At 40.2% G+C, this 17,556-nt stretch overlaps 1 protein-coding gene across 1 annotated transcript in view; it reads left to right on the forward strand.

Annotated features, from left to right (window-relative positions):
• Nucleotides 1–17,556, forward strand: part of PHEX (phosphate regulating endopeptidase X-linked) — a 207,919-nt gene that overhangs the window by 170,394 nt on the left and 19,969 nt on the right. The window contains exons 16-17 of the mRNA XM_004021961.6: nucleotides 9,681–9,735; nucleotides 16,318–16,385. Coding sequence (XP_004022010.1) covers nucleotides 9,681–9,735; nucleotides 16,318–16,385 — 123 coding nt within the window. The remainder of the gene's footprint in view (nucleotides 1–9,680; nucleotides 9,736–16,317; nucleotides 16,386–17,556) is intronic.

A 17,556-nucleotide genomic window follows, 5' to 3' on the forward strand; every position in this document is an offset into this window, starting at 1 on the left:
CAAAATTTACTGTGAAATTCAAAAACTTTTGTTAAGTGCATTGAGGTGAAGTCATGAGCAAATTGCAAATAGTTTGCAAAATGGTGTACGTGATGCACTTAGCAAGGTCATGGGACAAATGCTATGACTATTTTAAGACGTTCTTGTCCTGGTCTAGTCCAAGACTCTGGAGGTCCTAATACAGCCTCCTGTCTTGGAGCCTGACCAAGAAGGCAGCTGAAAATGACATTCTGGGCAGTGCCACCGAGGGACAAGGTGCCTTTACGTGGGGAGCCCTGTAGTCTCACGGCATCCCTAGAAATGGTGAGTACCAGGACCCATGCCCAGAGGGACATGTTTACCACCTGCCGTGTGCTTCTGAACATGCACGCATGGGGCAGGACACATGCTATTTCCAGCCAGAAGACTGGCAGCTTCGCTGTAGGCCACCAGCAGAAAGCACAGAACAGTTTTAAAGGTCAGTAGGGCATCCCTTGTGGCTCAGCTGGTAAAGAATCCGCCAGCAATGCAGGAGACTTGGGTTTGATCCCTGAGTTGGGAAGATCTCCTGGAGAAGGGAAAGGCTACCCACTCTAGTATTCTGGCCTAGAGAATTCCATGAACTCTATAGTCCATGGGGTCGCAAAGAGTCGGATGTAACTGAGTGACTCTCACTTTCTGACTCAAGAGGCAGGCTGTGAGCGGAACATGTTCTAGGAGTGACATGGATATGAGCCAGAGTGTGGAGAGCATCAGAAAGCTGGAAAAGAGCCATGGTGAGAGGAAACGGGAGTCAGAAATCGCCCTCATCTGTCACGATGGTCGCAATCTCACTTGTCCTCCCATGAAGAAAAATTAGTTGTTTTTAACCCGTATTACAAAAGTATTTTATCTTTATTGTGCCAAATCTCAAAAAATTTAGATAAGCTAAAAATATTTTTAAAGTGAATCGTAATTTAAAAATAGCTACATTTAATACCTTTGTTGAATCTCAGTATGTTTATCTACCATATTTATAAATTGAAATTAAACATGAGCTCATCCAATTACACTGTTCTTTTTCCCCACTGAAATTTGTAACAAATATTTTAGAAAATTTATTACGAATTCTTCTCAGTCACCATGCCTAGTATTCCACCTAATAAAAGCACCTTAATTTCTCTAATTTTCTACTGATAGACATTTAGGCTGTTCTACTATTGCAAACAACAACAACAGCAAAAACTACTGAGATGCATTTTGTGGCTAAGTCTTTGTCAAATATGAGAGTATTCTTTAGGGTAAATTCCCAGATGTGGAGAAATTGCGGAGTCAAATGGTATGCTCAATTTATGAAGTTTTAAAATACATGTTATCCTGCTTCTCTTAAGAAGAGTGGTACCAATTTATATCTTCATTAACAGTAGATGAGATGGTTTTCTTTTACTGAGTTAGGCATTGTGAAGATACTGCTGGAGGAGATGAATAAAGAGACTCAGTGTTTTTTTGCTTGTTTTGTCTAATTGATAAGGAGAAGATGTTAGTCACACCCAGGTATGGCTCAGTAACACCACACAGGCATTTGTTGAGGCATCTACTGTTCTCCCAGGCCTGGACTTAACATCACTATCCATAGTGTCAGTTTTGAATACCTAGGATAGCAATTGTGTGTGTGGAATGACCTGGTGGAACATGAGTAGAATCCGAGATACTGAGCTGCACTGTGGGAGGAAGTCTGTGTTTTCTCTGCCAAATGTTGAACTGGAGCAGTGGTTCTCAAAGCGTGGCCCCTGGATCAGCGGCATCAGCATCATTTGTAATAAACGGACCTTACCTAGTCCCATCCCTGACCTCCCAAATAAGAAACTCTGGCAATGGGCCCGGCAATATATGTTTTAAGAAGATTTTAACTATCAAACCTCTGCTGCATGCTGAAGTTTGAAAACTGCTGAGCTATAAAAATGGAGCAAATGCAAAAGAGGTCAGACTTGGGTGAGTAAAGGTAAGGAGGCTAACTTGTCCTGGTTTGCCTGGGACTGTCCCAGTTTCATCACTGAAAGCTCCACATCCTAGGAGCTCCTTCAGGCTTGGGCCAACAGCAATGGTTGGTCACCCTGGTAAATAAGAAGAGGATGTGTTTATTGCAGCCTGGAGGTAATTATGGCACAAAAAGAATAGAAAGGCCAGAAGAGAAGGTTTCAAGATGGAGGGCAGATTTTGGAAGCTGCTTTCTGCTTGTCAGTTCTAGGCTGATGGATATGGTGGCAGGAGGTTACCTGCAGGAAGCCAGCAGATGGCCAAGGCATCTTGCTGAATCCCTTGACATGAGTCACAGCTGTTAGAACTTGATATTTTCTGAAAAGGGGATGGTTGGCATTCACCAAACTACTGCAAGATGCCAAATTGAAAAAAAATCCACTATTAATCTTAGCAGTGATGACAATGAAATCCCTTTACAGCAAAAAATATAACCAAAAGTGCTTTGTAATTGCAGCAATTTCCATGTTCCTACTGATGGCCCCCTAGCTTCTAGAAGAATGGTATCTGGCTTATCTGATTATGAGAACTAATCCTGAATAAGATGTTACAGTCATTCTCTCTTAGAGTGAGAATTCAGCCTGGATTTTCCAAAGCACTTGCAATTAAAACTATTTTTGTCCTTTTGTAAAATCATAATTTATAAGCCATGTAAAGTTTCAGTTTTGAAAGAATAGTCTGTGAAATTATAATACAAATATCTAATCATATGTTACAAGTACTGGGTTGAGGAGCAATAAAGAGAGGAGAATGAGACAAGAGAGCTGATTTATATACATCAGTTAAGTTAAATATAAGCAGCTCCTTATTTTTCCTAAACTGAGATTTCTGTACTTGTTTGCATATTAGAATCACCCGGGGAGCTTTTATAAGCTCAGTATGCATCAGCATACTGACGTTTAGGGCTCCATCCCAGACATCGTGACCTGATGTGTCTGGGCCAGGGACATGGGTTTATTTTATAAAGCCTCCCCAAAGGATTCTAATATACAGTTGGGGTTGAGAATCCTTATTCTCACAGGGGAGGTCACAATTAGGACACACCAAAATAACTGGGGACCTGTTGAAAACTCTGACCCCCACTGATCTTACAAATCTTTTACCCATTAGCCTATACATGTTTATAGGTAACCCCTTTCCACAACACACGTATGTATCTACTCCCATGTATCCAGTATTTCTCCACTGAATTTCAAGAATATTTCAATTAAACATACACTTTAGAGAGATTTGGTATCAATTCACCTTCCTCTTTAGATTTTACAAAATGGATTTTTTTTCTAGTTACATCCTTTTCCCTTTCCCTGGGTTGTAGTTTCTTTGAGGACGTTTGTAGGTTTTGGCTTTCTTCACTTAGTTTGATGATCCTTAGTTCTATCTATGTTCCTGAAAGTTGAATGGATGTATTCTTTTGTGTGTGTGTGGATTTCCCAGTTGCGCTGTGGTAAAGAATCTACCTGCCAGTGCAGGAGGTGCAAGAGACATGGGTTTCATCTCTGAATCAGGAAGATCCCCTGGAGGAGGAAATGGCACCCCACCTCAGTTTTCTTGCCTGGGAAATCCCATGGACAGAGAAGCCTAGTGGGCTATAATCCATGGGGTCATAAAGAGTCATTCGCTTGCACACATACTAAAAATTGGAGGCCTCCCATCTTATTAAATCTGACCAAACATGGAAACAATAGGAAATGATGTGCCAGTCTGACTGTAGTTATTTTTAAAATAGTCACCATTTGTAAATGTTAATGTATTAAAAAACTTCACACCTAAAAATAACCAAACTTTGGAAGATAATGCTTTTAAAACACTTGCCACATAAAAACCTTTCTGAGCCATACACTTACAGATAGCAGATATGGAACTTAAAATTAATGTGGCAATTACATGAAAACATACAAAGAATGTAGGGAAAAGAGATTAAGTTCATTCAATATTGTTAGGACCAAAGGACTCTGATCTATATCAGTATTTTGTCTGATTTTCTCTTTGCAGCCTATGCTCTAACCACAAAAGGGAAAATATCCTACTTTCATTCTTTGGTGGTAGGGAGGGCTAAGAGGACATAGGGGTGATGGAATTGGCACAGAGCTGGGCAGGTCTTTTTATCTTGTCAATATTTGCTTTTTGATTGAGAGTTTATTGGAAAAAAATATGCAAACCTCAAAACTACACTAGTTTGGCTATGAATATAAGGGAATAGAACCAATAGAGTCCCTAATCTAGGAGGTAAACAAAAACCAGGCTTTGAACAATGGAACATATCCCCATTCTGGTGTTGAATATATAAACTTCAAGAAGTAGCATATCGAGAGTATTAATAATATTGTGTAATGTTTTAGACTTTGGCTAACCCCCACTTATAGGTAATGTTTAATCCCCATCACTCTTAAGAGTTTCACAAAGTGCAGATTCCATTTACTCAACAAATATTTATTGAGTGCTTACCACATGCCAGGCATTGTTCCAACTCTGAAGATATTGCAGTGAAAGAATGGTAAAAGTAAATAAAAGCCCTTTTGTTACGAAGCTTGCATTCCAATTGGGGAAAGACAGACAATACTTTATAGACAATAAGTAAAATGTAGATACCATAGATGGTGGTATTATGATGAGATATAAACCATTGAGGGGGATAGGATAATATGTGGCTCCTTTAAAAAAGCACTAGGGAAATCTTTAGTGAGAAAGTGACATTTGAGTAAATATCTGAAGCAAGTTTTAAACATAGTAGTGGGAAATTCTAGATTGGGGTGAGAAAAAAAAGAGAGAAATTACTAATTTTTATTTTGATCTCTCTGCATAGTAGATTGGCCAGAAAAGTCCATTGGGTTTTTGCATAAAGCTCAATAGTTTGAATTTGCTATGCCTGAGGACATATGTTTGTTTTCTAGGGTCTAAGCTTTAGGACAACGGATAGCTTTAGGATAGCTTTAGTTTTTTCTCTATATTTACCTATAATAAAAAACCTAATTAATATGATTTTACACTAATAAAGTGAATACTAGAACCCAGAGACATTGAGGCTTTTGCCTTTTCCTGGAAAGATGTAGCTACAGTTAGGATATAACTGTGACTTTAAAGGCCAACGAGTTGAACCTGACCCAGTGAATGTGATCAGTTCTTTCACAGTTGTGTCCTAAACAAAAGTACTCTATGCCTTATACTGTTACTGTTTTGCTAAGACTGCAACTAGATTAGTCAGTATTCATCAAGAGAGTTATGAGAAACTGCAATAAAAATGGAAGGCTGACCAAGTAGAAAGCCTGAAAGCAGGCCTTATGATTTTCCTACCTGTAGATTTGAGAAAGAGAATTTTTTGCTACCAAATAATGAGGTTATTATAGCACGTGTGTTTGTGCATAGCTGTGTCCGACTCTTTGCGGCCCCATGGACAGTAGCCCACCAGGCTCCTCTGCTGATGAAATTTTCCAGGCAAGAATACTGGAGTGGGTTGTCATTCCCTTCTCCAGGGGATCTTCCCAACCCAGGGATCGAATCCATGTCTCTTATGTCTCCTGTGTTGGCAGGAGGATTCTTTACCACTAGCGCCACCTGGGAAGCCCATATAAATGCCAGTATTTTTTTTTTCTTTTTGTCAGAATTTTAGTGTTTGAAATTATTTTACTGCAAGCTGTATTTTTGCTTGAAATAGAAATTTGCTGGTATTTACAAATGTTTGAGCAAAATACTGCCATGTAAGCTGAGTAGACTATAAACTGTTTTTGGGTAATCTTTGGAAGAATTTTCTGTAACACACATACATTTATTTCTTTTTAAAAAATTTCTTTCTTTTTGGCTGTGTTAGGTCTTCTTTGCTGCATGGGCTTTCCTCTAGTTTCAGTGAGTGGGGGCTACTCTCCAGTTGAGATGCGTGGCTTGTCTTGTTGTGGAGCACAGGCTCTAGGACATGTGGGCTTAGTAGCTGTGGCTCCTGGGCTCTCGAGCACAGGCTCAATAGTTGTGGCCCATAGGCCTAGTTGCTCCAGGGCATGAGGAATCTTCCCAGATCAGGAACTGAACCTGTGTCTCTTGCATTGGCAGGTGAATTCTTCACCACTGAGCCACGAGGGAAGCCCCACACATGTTTATGTCTAAAAGAGTTTATTTTAATTACAGATGATTACCTTTGATTAATCAATATTGAAAACATTACATTTATGTCCAAAGCCCCATTAACCACCCACCACCCCAAATCCCAATGATCTCTAAGAGATAAATGACTACTGTGACCACTCTGATATGTATTTTATAGACCTTTAGTGTGAATTTTCATACATATACACAAACTGATAAGAGGGTTACTTTAAATATATAAATGGCATTTATATGTCTGTATCTATGCCATGACTTATGCCAGTAGCATTTCTTAGAGTTTCCCATGCTAGAAGATGGAGCTCTACCTCTTGACTCTTCCTTTGCTGCACAGCAGTCCCTAAAATGGTTATATTATCACGTCATTCCCCTCCTGTTGGGCATCTAGTTTGTTGCACGCTTTTCTCAGTTACGGCGATGCAGTAATAAACGTATTTAGTCATGACTCTGCAGTGCGTGTGAGCCAGTGATTGGGCAGTGGTTCTTGAAGTGTGGTTGCCCAAGCATCAGCCTCACAGGGGAACTTGTTAGAGATGCAAATTCCTAACCAGCTCTCTGGACCTACTGACTCAGAAACTCTAAGGGTGGAGCCCAGTAATCTGTATTTCAATAAGGTGATTCTGATGCATGGCCAAATTGGAGAACCACTGGCATGTAAAGGTTTAAGAGATGACTAAATTGCTTTCTAAAATGCTCACAACAATTTATACTCCCACTAACATGCTTCCTACACCCTGGCCAATATTACCTTTAAACTGATTAATTTTTGCCAGTCCAACAGTTAAATTTCTCTTTCCTCCCTCTCCCTCCCTCTCTCCTCTCGTGTTCATATATGTATGTGTATGTATGTGTACATACATATGCACACATACGAATTTACCTTGTAAGGAATGTCTTCCATAAATATACAGACAGAAAAAGAATCTTGAAAAGTGTGAAATAGGTGGCAAGGCAGTGCTCAAATGGGAAGAAGAGGAGATAAAATAAATATGCAAGAGAAGATAAGAAAAGCCTATTAAAAGGGAGAGAAAAAGAAAAAGAATCCCATTTCCATTTATTTAATTATTTTTCACTTCTCCCTTTGCTCAGTAGAACTCACTCACTTTATGAGATAAGATACTGAGTTGGCCCTGTTGAAATTTGATCTGTCACTCTTGCCAGTTGACATCTCCAAAAATGCAGCTTAAACTGTTAATCCATTCACTTCAGCTAAACGGTCCTAAGGGCATCAGATTCTTGTGTTGATCAGTGTGGGGTTCCCTGGCCCTGACAAGCTGTGAAGATCCAGATGATCAGGGGAGCATGATGGCTGAGGCTGGCGAGTCTGGGGCCTCTAACAGTGACAGCGGCAGAAAGGAGGCTCAGGCAGGTGTCAGATGCTTTCCTGTAAAGGGGTTGGCAGTGGACATAAATGCTGCCAGCTGGGCACCTTACCAAGCAAGAAAGCCATAATGATTAAATAATTAAATCACATTGGTCTATGATCATTGTTCTTATTAGCAAAGATCATTGCTTTTTGATGATATATGAGACAGAATTTTCATACAAACACTGTGATTTACATATATATGTGGTATATATTTGCATATATATATATATGTGTGTGTGTATATATATATCTCCAAGTCAGAATGACTTACTAAAAGTAATCACCAAAAAGAGGATGGAATTTTGATGTAAAGATGCCAAGGATATTTAAGAAAATGTGGAAATTATGAAGATTAATTGACATCACCCCTCTAGAGTCAGATGCAATTTCCATTATGTGAAAGCAGCAGAGAGAAGACTCCAGGCTGGATCCATCTCCGTTGTACAATAAGGTTTTTGTACCCTGATATTGCGAAATTGATGTTATTAAGAAAATATCAATAATATATATATGAATTGCACAAATTAATATTTCACTTCTAAATTAAGAACCTGCTTTCCTGCCCTCATGACTCATAATGTCCTATCTTGGAGGGGAGGTAGACAGGTTGTTGAGAGGAAAAGAAGGGAGAGAAAACCTTTGAACTCATGAAAGAGCTTTCAGTCTCTAGGAGCCTTGAGCAGTAGCCCTGTAACAGGCAGGGATGTTGCAGAAAGTATCTCTTTCTAATGTTTTTTTTTGTTACTATTCATTGCAATTCCTAGTTGTAATGACTTGTAAGTGCAGCTCCTAGGATCCACTCTAGGGTACAAAATTTATGGTGAGTTGCAGTGGCAAAGCACAGCAAGGCATTTCTCGCACTCATCTGTACCCTGGGCCAGCTACATAATTTGTGGGGCTCGGTACCAAATGAAGAAACAGGGACCTCCTTTTCAGAAAGCAGGAAAAAGTGCTGTCAAGGGGCTGCAATAGAAAGCTTTGGCTTTCGTCTCTCATTCTGTAGACTGGTCACAGTATTTTTTATCTGCTATTTAGTACTGTGAGTTGTAAGGAAAATTAAAAATTTAAATCATCAGCATTATTTTACCATTCATCTTTATATTGTACAATGCCAAAACAAATGCAGATACAAGAACTTTTACTTGAGCTATGGAATCACCAGAATTATAGTTTGTATTTTCTAGCTTATACATGAGTATGTATTTTCTTCTTGTCAGGATGGTGGAACACTGCATAAAACTAATTCAGCAGGTTTTATTTCATTTTTTATTACATGTGCATTCTATCAACAGTCTCTACCTTTGGTATACTGATGAATAAGGAAGGGCTGAAAGGGAGAGACCAGGGGTAGTCCTATCTTTCCCTTTCCTTTTATGTCATCGTTTTGGTGTATGTGGTTGCCTAATGCAGTGAAGTAACAGGAGTAAGATAGAATTGTTATCTATCTGATAAGATAGAATTCTTATTCACGTTCTTAGAATGCCACTGCTGCCTTTGGTGGTCAAGGCAAATTCTGGTTCCAGTTGAAAGAGCCCTCTTGTGGCTGTCAGAACCCCGGCCTATTCAGTCCTAGACGTAACATACTTAACTTGTGCTTGCTTTGAATCTTGCTGAATTCACACGTGTTGTGGGTCTACCAGAGTTCTGTGCTTCCAGGGAGCATCTTGTATGCTGTGTGCAAATAGAGTGTAATAGGAACTGTGGACAGAAATGTTGTGCATGGCTCCTTTACTCACAAATGTGCTTTATTGTCCCCTTGGTCTCCACTTCCAAAATCATATTCAAACATAAAGTTGTTAAGTGTTTCAGACAGTGACAACAGAGCGTTAAATCCAATGTGAGGTTCTTTTGCACGGGGCCCTGTGTGACTGTGCTGGTTGTGCACCCATGAAGCCAACCCTTTCTGTGTCAGGGGAAGCTGCAAGACAGCTGGAAGACTCTTTCATGTGCTGTGTCTGAAGGAACCCCTCTCACAGCAGCCTGAACTACTGCCATAATGTATCTACACAAAATGGTTTCCTTGAAACTGACGGAATGCACTGATTTCAAACTCAGTTGAATTAATATCGTAGAGGCAGTTGGATCTATTCAAGGGCTCCCAGCTCCATGAGGAGTACCTTTCTCATGGGCCTTTGAAACTCCAAGGCTAAAGCTACAGTCAGGTGCTCATCATCAAATCAATCTCTATATCCCTTACAGTCATGTTTGTTTGTCTTTCTCCTAGGATTTCCAGCAGGAGAACTCCAGAAGCCTTTCTTTTGGGGAACAGAATATCCTCGGTAAGTAAACTAATAAGAGAAACCAGTTACTGACAGGGAAGGAAGAACATGATGTTTGGCAGAGCACAGAATATAAAGTAAAAAAAACAAAACAAACAAACCAAAAGCAAAACCAAACAAAAGAAGGCATGGAACCCAGCATGGGTAGTCCCCATTCTCATCATGTTAGCCGTTTCCTGATGCTTGTTACCAGGGTGTATGATTGGATAAGAAAGCTAACCTGTACACAGGGAGCTTTCATTTGTTATGCATTTGTTTACTTATGTATTGATGCATACTGGAAATACATGAACCTTAAAGGACTGTTGGGATTTGAGTTTATGGTGATGGATTTAAACCCATTCCAAATGGAAGAAACGACGTGAAGAAAGGGAGGAAAATTGCTTTTAGAATAGCAAAGAGTCTAGTTTGGTGAGTCCAAGTGTTATTTGAAGGGAAATGGTAGAAAAGAAGTCTGGAAAAGGAGGTTGATGTTTGACATTGAAGTGCTCTGAATTCCAGTAAGGAGCCTGGACATTAGGCAATAGAAGATGCTGACATTTTTGAGCAAGTAGAGATAATGAAGTTTGTCTTTAGAAGCATAATCTGGGTAGCTATACAACAGGTCAGAAATGGACAGTGTCCGGAGTTAGGGATTTCACTTTAGAGGCCGTCAATACCAACCGACTGTAGACTCATATAATTCAGAATTTCCAGACATAGTGGGAATTCTAATAATCATTGTCAGTTATATCACCACTTTTATTATGTGCTTTTGCTTGCTCTGATGCTTTAATGCACGAAAAATGTCTTGATTTTAGTAGTCACTTATATTTTGGTTTGGATCAGTGACAATTTGAATATGATTCTGCAGGTTAAAAAGATATAGGATCACATACATATATAAATAAGAGAAATACAATGGCAATGTTGTTATTTGGGCTTTCCCAGAAGCAGATTCTGTAACAAGGATTCAAGTGCAAGTAGTTCTTCTCAGAGGTGACACCAGGAAATCCACCAGGGCAGTGAGGAAATGGGACAGGGAAGGAAGGAAACCAATTAACTGTGTCAGATGAATTTTCTATGATGATCATAACGAGTTATCACAAATGAAGTGGCTTAAAACAGTGTAAATTTATTAGGTTACAGTTCTATAGGTCAGAACTCCAACCTGGGTCTCTCTGTGCTAAACACAAGATGTTGTTAGGGCAGCATTTCTTTCTGGAAGCTATAGGGAAGAGTCTGTTTCCTTGCCTTTTCTAGCTTCTGGAGGTGGCCCACATTCCTTGGCTCATGGCGCTCTCCCTCCATCTTCCAAACTAGCAAAGTTGCATTACTCTGTCCATTCATTCATTCATAATCACATCTCATTCTGGCTCTCCTTATCTGCCTTCTGCTCCACTTAAAAACTTATTTATTTGTGGCTGCTCTGGCTCCATGTTGCTTCAGGAGGGCTTTCTCTAGTGGCAGAGACCAGGAGCTGCTCTCTAGTTGTGGTGCACAGGCTTCTTGCTGTGGTGGCTTCTCTTGTTGTGGAGCACCGGCTCTAGGCACACGGGCTTCAGCAGTTGTGGCACATGGGCTTAGTTGCTCTGAAGCATGTGGGGATCTTCCTGGATCAGGGATCAAACCTATGTGCCCTGCATTGGCAGATGGACTCTTAACCAGTGGACCACCAGGAAAATTCTCCTTGACTTTTTTTTTTTTAAGCCAGTTATTACTGTGGGCAACTTGAATTCATTTCTGCTGGAAAATTGTACAATAAGCTTCAGCGCAATTTCATCTCAGGGGCAAGGGAACTGGGGTATTTGTCTTCCAACTCACTTTCTACAACTGATTGAAGGCTGCTGCGGGGTGTTTTAACTCACTGGCATTGCCCTGCATAAGCCTAGAGGGCTCTGGTGGCCAGAGAAAGCCCTCAGGCAACTAGTTTCAGGTGCTGGCAGCTGGAAGCTGTCAGATTGGTGTGCTTAAAAATGGTGAGTGCCCAGGGACAGGATCAGGCATCGATAAAGCCTACAATAGGGAAGCACTGTCATTAGCATAAATAAAATTGACCAGTTTGTATGGATAAAATCCATTCATATCATCCCAGGTTTCAGCCGCATAGTTTTCATCAGTTTAGTTCAGTTGCTCAGTCGTGTCCAACTTTTTGTGACCCCATGGACTACAGCACACCAGGCCTCCCTGTCCATCACCAACTCCCGGAGCTTGCTCAACCTCATGTCCATCGAGTCAGTGATGCCATTGAACCATCTCGTCCTCTGTCATTCCTTTCTCCTCCTGTCTTCAGTCTTTTCCAGCATCAGGATCTTTTCCAGTGAGTCAGTTCTTTGCATCAGGTGGCCAAAGTATTGGAGCTTCAGCTTCAGCATCAGTCCTTCCAATGAATATTCAGGACTGATTTCCTTTAGGATTGACTGGTTTGATCTCCTTGCAGTTCAAAAGACTCTCAGTAGTCTTCCAGAGAAGGCAATGGCAGCCCACTCCAGTACTCTTGCCTGGACAGTCCCATGGACGGAGGAGCCTGGTAGGCTGCAGTCCATGTGGTCACTAAGAGTCAGACATGACTGAGCAACTTCACTTTCACTTTTCACTTACATGCATTGGAGAAGGAAATGGCAACCCACTCCAGTGTTCTTGCCTGGAGAATCCCAGGGACGGGGGAGCCTGGTGGGCTGCTGTCTATGGGGTCGCACAGAGTTGGACACAACTGAAGCAACTTAGCAGCAGCAGCAGCAGCAATAGTCTTCTCCAACACTACAGTTCAAGAGCATCAATTCTTCTGCACTCAGCTTGCTTTATGGTTCAACTCTCACAATCCATACGTGACTACTGGAAAGACCATAGTTTTGACTAGACAGACCTTTGTCGGCAGTTTTCATCAGTGTTCAGAGAGTTTTAATCAGTGTTCAGATATTTGTAATCAATTTTTTTGTATTGTTAAGATTAGAAATTTATATATATTTCCATAAAGTTAAAGACAGACTAAATATTTGCTAAGCTTGCTTCAAACTAAAGAGGGTCCTAGAATTTTTGATGTTGCTTATCATTAGCAGTTAAACTGACCTTCTGTTATTGTGGTTATATGGCTGGACACTTGGACATAATCAGGTTGGAGTTTGAATTTATTGATCAGTGAATTTGTTTATCGTGTCCCTGAGATGATTTTCTGATATAAAAGTCAAAATCATAGAAACTTAGGAAATGTTGATGTTCACCTTTATGTTGAGCTAGAGAGAGATTTTTATTGTTTTTCTATGGGTTCTATGTTTTGCATTGAAGCCATCCATCCTCTGTTAAGATACCCATTCAATAATTATTAAGCATCTTTTGGACATTTAGCGTTAGAAATATGGTGATGCTGTTGAGATGGGAATCACAGTGTAGTGAGATGGGTTCCCATATATCCATCTCTTTTAAATGGATCTCCTCCAGATCCAATGAGTGGGTATTCTCTCTCCTCACACTGGTCAGCTTAGCCCCCTCAGGGGTGTTGTGTCTAATTGTGGTGATATCAACAAGCTGAATTGTTTCCAGAGAAAAAAATCAGGATTTTAAATGGCCTAGGACGGCATATTCCAAAGTGTGTGTCCCATGGAGTAATAATGGAGGTGAATATTCCTTCCCTTCCATTTCTTTTGGAGAATCACAGTACTTAGCAGCGTAGAAATTCCCAAGAAGTTCTGCAAGAAAAATCTATCTAAATGTGTTTAATTCAGAGTTCCTAATCTCACTTTTTTCTGTGTTTTGGAAATCGCTGGCCTCGAATTCATGACTGACGAGAAAGAGTTGAAAGAACTTGAGAAGAGAGTATTTGAGGGATAACCTCGTAAGCATCTTCATGTTTTTGAAAGAAAGTTAGGATGGCAAAATTATTTAGTAAATTTAGGGAGGTCAGAGGGTATTCAGCTAGAACACCTGTACCACTCCACCAGACCAATAGATAGGAGAGAGATTCTAGGTCAGCTTTAGGGAGCGCTGTTTTATCTAGAACTACTCAAAGAGGGAATGGGCCGCCTCAGAAGGGGATAAGCTCCTGGTTATTGGACACGCCTAAGAAGAGAACTCTTAGGACCATTTGAATGGGTGTTTTTGTAGAGGGAAACTATGCCTCTGCTAAGGAATTGAACTAGATGACCTTAAAGCTGCTTGTAACTCTGAGATTTTTATGAATTTCCACACCAGGCATAGAGTAGCCTTTGCTTGATGACAGAGTGAGATCACAGTTGCTTTGTTGTTGACAGCAAATTCTGTGCATATGTGAAACCCGTTGGGTGGTAAGAACAAAAGAGAAACTGAGTAGGTGGACAAATTGTCATCTTTTCCGTTTTATTTTTGGAAGGCTAGATTTTCTCTGCAGGAGTCTTCTTGTTTCTGGCTAGCCAGTCGCATTTTAAAAGGCATACGAATTTATTTATTTATTTTTATGACATGCTAATTTAAATAATGTCCATTGATAAAATGAAAGATGCAAATTTAGTGTTATGAAGCATTATCATTGTCAGGCTTAGTCATCTAAAATTACTTTTACTTTTTGTCTCTTGTCCAAAGGGTTGTGATTATGTAACTGAGAATTGAAACTTACAATGATTCAATCATTTTCTGAATTCTCTATTACCCTTTGTGAATAGGAAGCTCTTTGGAGCAGTCCCTCTTAAGGGACATTTATTGCAGAGCAGTTGCTATAAGCCCCCATGGTTCATCCCTTGAATTCATCCAGTCAACAGCATTGACTGAGGCGTATAGAGGACTGAATACTATTCTTGGAGCTAAGAGGCCTAGAAAAACGAAATGTTACAGGCTGCATAGTGAGGGGTACTGCTGCAAAAATTAGCTCTGTGTAGAATTACAAGTTTGTCCCACCCTGCTCTCATAGCTCTGTGATTGAAATGCATCATTTTACTCTCACTTCTTTAATGAAGGTTTGCCATGATGGAAAAACAGTAGGAAAGCACTTTTTTTTCAAATGCAAATTACCTTGCCGGAAAGAAATAACAAAGGAAGGAATTGCCACCAAGGGGAAAAATTAAATCTTGCAGCACTTCCTTGGGTATAGTTGTGACAAGGAATTAGCATGTTAAGGATCATTATGTCCTGTAATAACATGTTGCTTCAAATTTCTTGTTCCTTCCACTTATAGGTCCTATCTAGTGCTGGGTAATTTTGATGTTGCATGTCAGGAATCAAGTGAAATATTTTTGTATAATTACAAATCTCAGGAAGAATCCTTATAACAAGGATTTAAAGTTGTCTATAATCCTCATGTGCACATTGAATGACTAAAATAAGTAACATATTGATCTGTCACTTGCAAGAAATGGTCAAGTTAATCAGTTAGTTAAATCATTGTTACTCATTTACTGTGTCCTAAATCCAGAGAATTTAGCAGCAATCAAGTAGATAAGGGTTTTGTCTTCAGCGAACTTTTAGTTGAAAGAGAAAATCCTAGACATATACATAGGGAAACCCCCTTACTGATTTCCTGATACATCATTTATGTGTTCTCTTTTAGTTACCTATTGCTATGTAACAAAGTGCCACCACTGTTAGCTCATGATTCTGCAGTTGGGGCAGTACTCCAGTCAAGACAGCTTATTTCTGCTCTGTATAGTATTGGCTGAGCAGCTCGACTGGGGCCATGGGATCTAAGATGACTTCACTCACATGTCTGGTGCCTTGGTTGGGCTGGCTCGAATGACTGGGCTTCTCTCGTCCATTAGATGTCTCTCAACGTTTGGCATCCCTCACTTGCTTCACTTGGCATCTCCAGCTCCTTACTCCAACTTCTTTACACTGCAACTGACTTCCAGGAGGCCACAAAAATGGAAGCTGTAAGGCCTCAGCCCAGAAGTCACACCTGGCCCCTTGCACTGAATTCTGGTGGCCACAGCAAGTCCCAAGGCCCATCCAGTTTCAAGGGGGAAGGAAATAGCTTATCTCTTGGTGGGAGGAGGGGCACACGCATTCAGGGTGTGTGGAATTGTCAGCGGTCGCCTTTGTAGGTGAACAGAAATACTCTAACACCTTTTCCAAATCGGGTTCAGGCTTCATAGTCTGCTGTCCACCTGTGAATTTGTCTGTCACAGAAGCAGAGGAATGTGACTGCCTTTGAAAGCAGGGTGATCCCTTTTAATCTCTGTTCTATTCCTGTTTTATGTCTACATTTGGAAAACAATTTAACTTCTAAGTCTATAGTGATTTTTCAACAGGTTCACAGATGAAAAATAAACAATATGTTTACTGACAGGATCTTTTCAAAACCTGCTACTGCTTTGGGTGTTTATAAATATAAACTGCAGTTAGAATGTGTATATACCCACAGAAGCCTCAGGGCTGAAAGGGACTTTAGAAACCATCACTTTCGTATCCCTGATTTCACTGGGTAGAAACTAAGGCTCATATATGCTCATAGTAACACCATTAGAAATTATAGTTTCTTTGTCTACTTCAATGACAAGGATGTGTTTACTTTTTTTTATTACAGTTTTGTGGATGTGGTTAGTAGAAAACAGATTGTCTTGGCTTTTCATTGAAAAAAAAAGAATTATGCTCTGACATTCATGCTTATAATTTTAACTCATTTATATATTTATGCCATAGATCTCTGAGTTATGGTGCTATAGGAGTAATTGTTGGACATGAATTTACACATGGATTTGATAATAATGGTAAGTACCGATTCAATGTATAAGCTGATGCTTTTATGGTCATGTTGATGATATGGATGTTAATTGTTGCTATTATCTTTGGAGAGTGGCATAATCTTAGACTGAAGATTATCCAAAGCAGTATAATTGCTGATTGAAAACTTCCCCCCATGTCTTGTTGTATTAGCTTGCAATAAATAAATAATTGTTCCTGTTGGAGATGGGGTAGAATTAAAGCAGACCTTGTAATTTCAGTGAAATTAGTTTTGCATTTAGATCTGAATTGCTGTAGCTGCCACAGTAGTTATAGGAATGACTTTATAGCTTCTCTTCCTTTCTTTATTCAGGATTTTGAGATGCTCTCCCCAGAGGTGTGAGCTCTGAAGATGATTCTACATGCTGCCGAGTCAGTTAGGATTCTTGAAACTTGGCTAACTGATTCCTTTACACTATTTCAAGATTTATGCAGTGTTTAATCTCTGTTTTCCTCCATGCTGTCATATATTCAGAATTTCTTTTAGAAAGGCTATGTTTTCCTGATAATGCATAATATAGAGTATGGTGTGTATCTTGATGACATATAAGCTAAAAGAGCAGAGTATTGCCCAAACTAAACAAACGATTGCCCTTTGAAAGTCATCATTTTAAATCAGAACTTCTTTCTCCTTTGGGCTTACCAGGTGGCTCAGTGTTAAAGAATCCACCTGCCAAGCAGGTGATTGATCCCTGGGTTGGGAAGATTGCCTGGAGAAGGAAATGGCAACCCACTCCAGTATTCTTGCCTGGAGAATCCCATGGACAGAGTAAGCCTGGCACACAGTGATATACAGGGCAGACTCAGGAACTGCCTAGCCCCAGGCAACACTGTTTAGAGGGACCTCTTTCTTCCATATCTGTGAGATCTCCAACATCCTTTCCTGGATGTCTACCCCAGGGCCAGAGATCCTTTTGGTTCCTCTCCTTCTGGATAATTCTTTACACCCAGCAGCCTTTCCTTAATCACTGGAGGTTTTTTGCTCCCCTTGCCACCCCTCCCTGTTGAAATGTAGCTGCCTGGGAGTCACCTGAATCCTCTGAGCTGCATTTGGGTTATCTGAGAGGAGAGTCTTAGCTAAGAAACAAAAGCCAGTAGTGGTCTCTTGGTTCTAGGCTATTTTTTCCCTGGGAAACTTCAGTATAGTTCTCCTTCAGA

Source organism: Ovis aries, chromosome X, assembly GCF_016772045.2.
Source record: "Ovis aries strain OAR_USU_Benz2616 breed Rambouillet chromosome X, ARS-UI_Ramb_v3.0, whole genome shotgun sequence".
In the NCBI taxonomy this organism is placed as follows: Eukaryota; Metazoa; Chordata; class Mammalia; order Artiodactyla; family Bovidae; genus Ovis; species Ovis aries.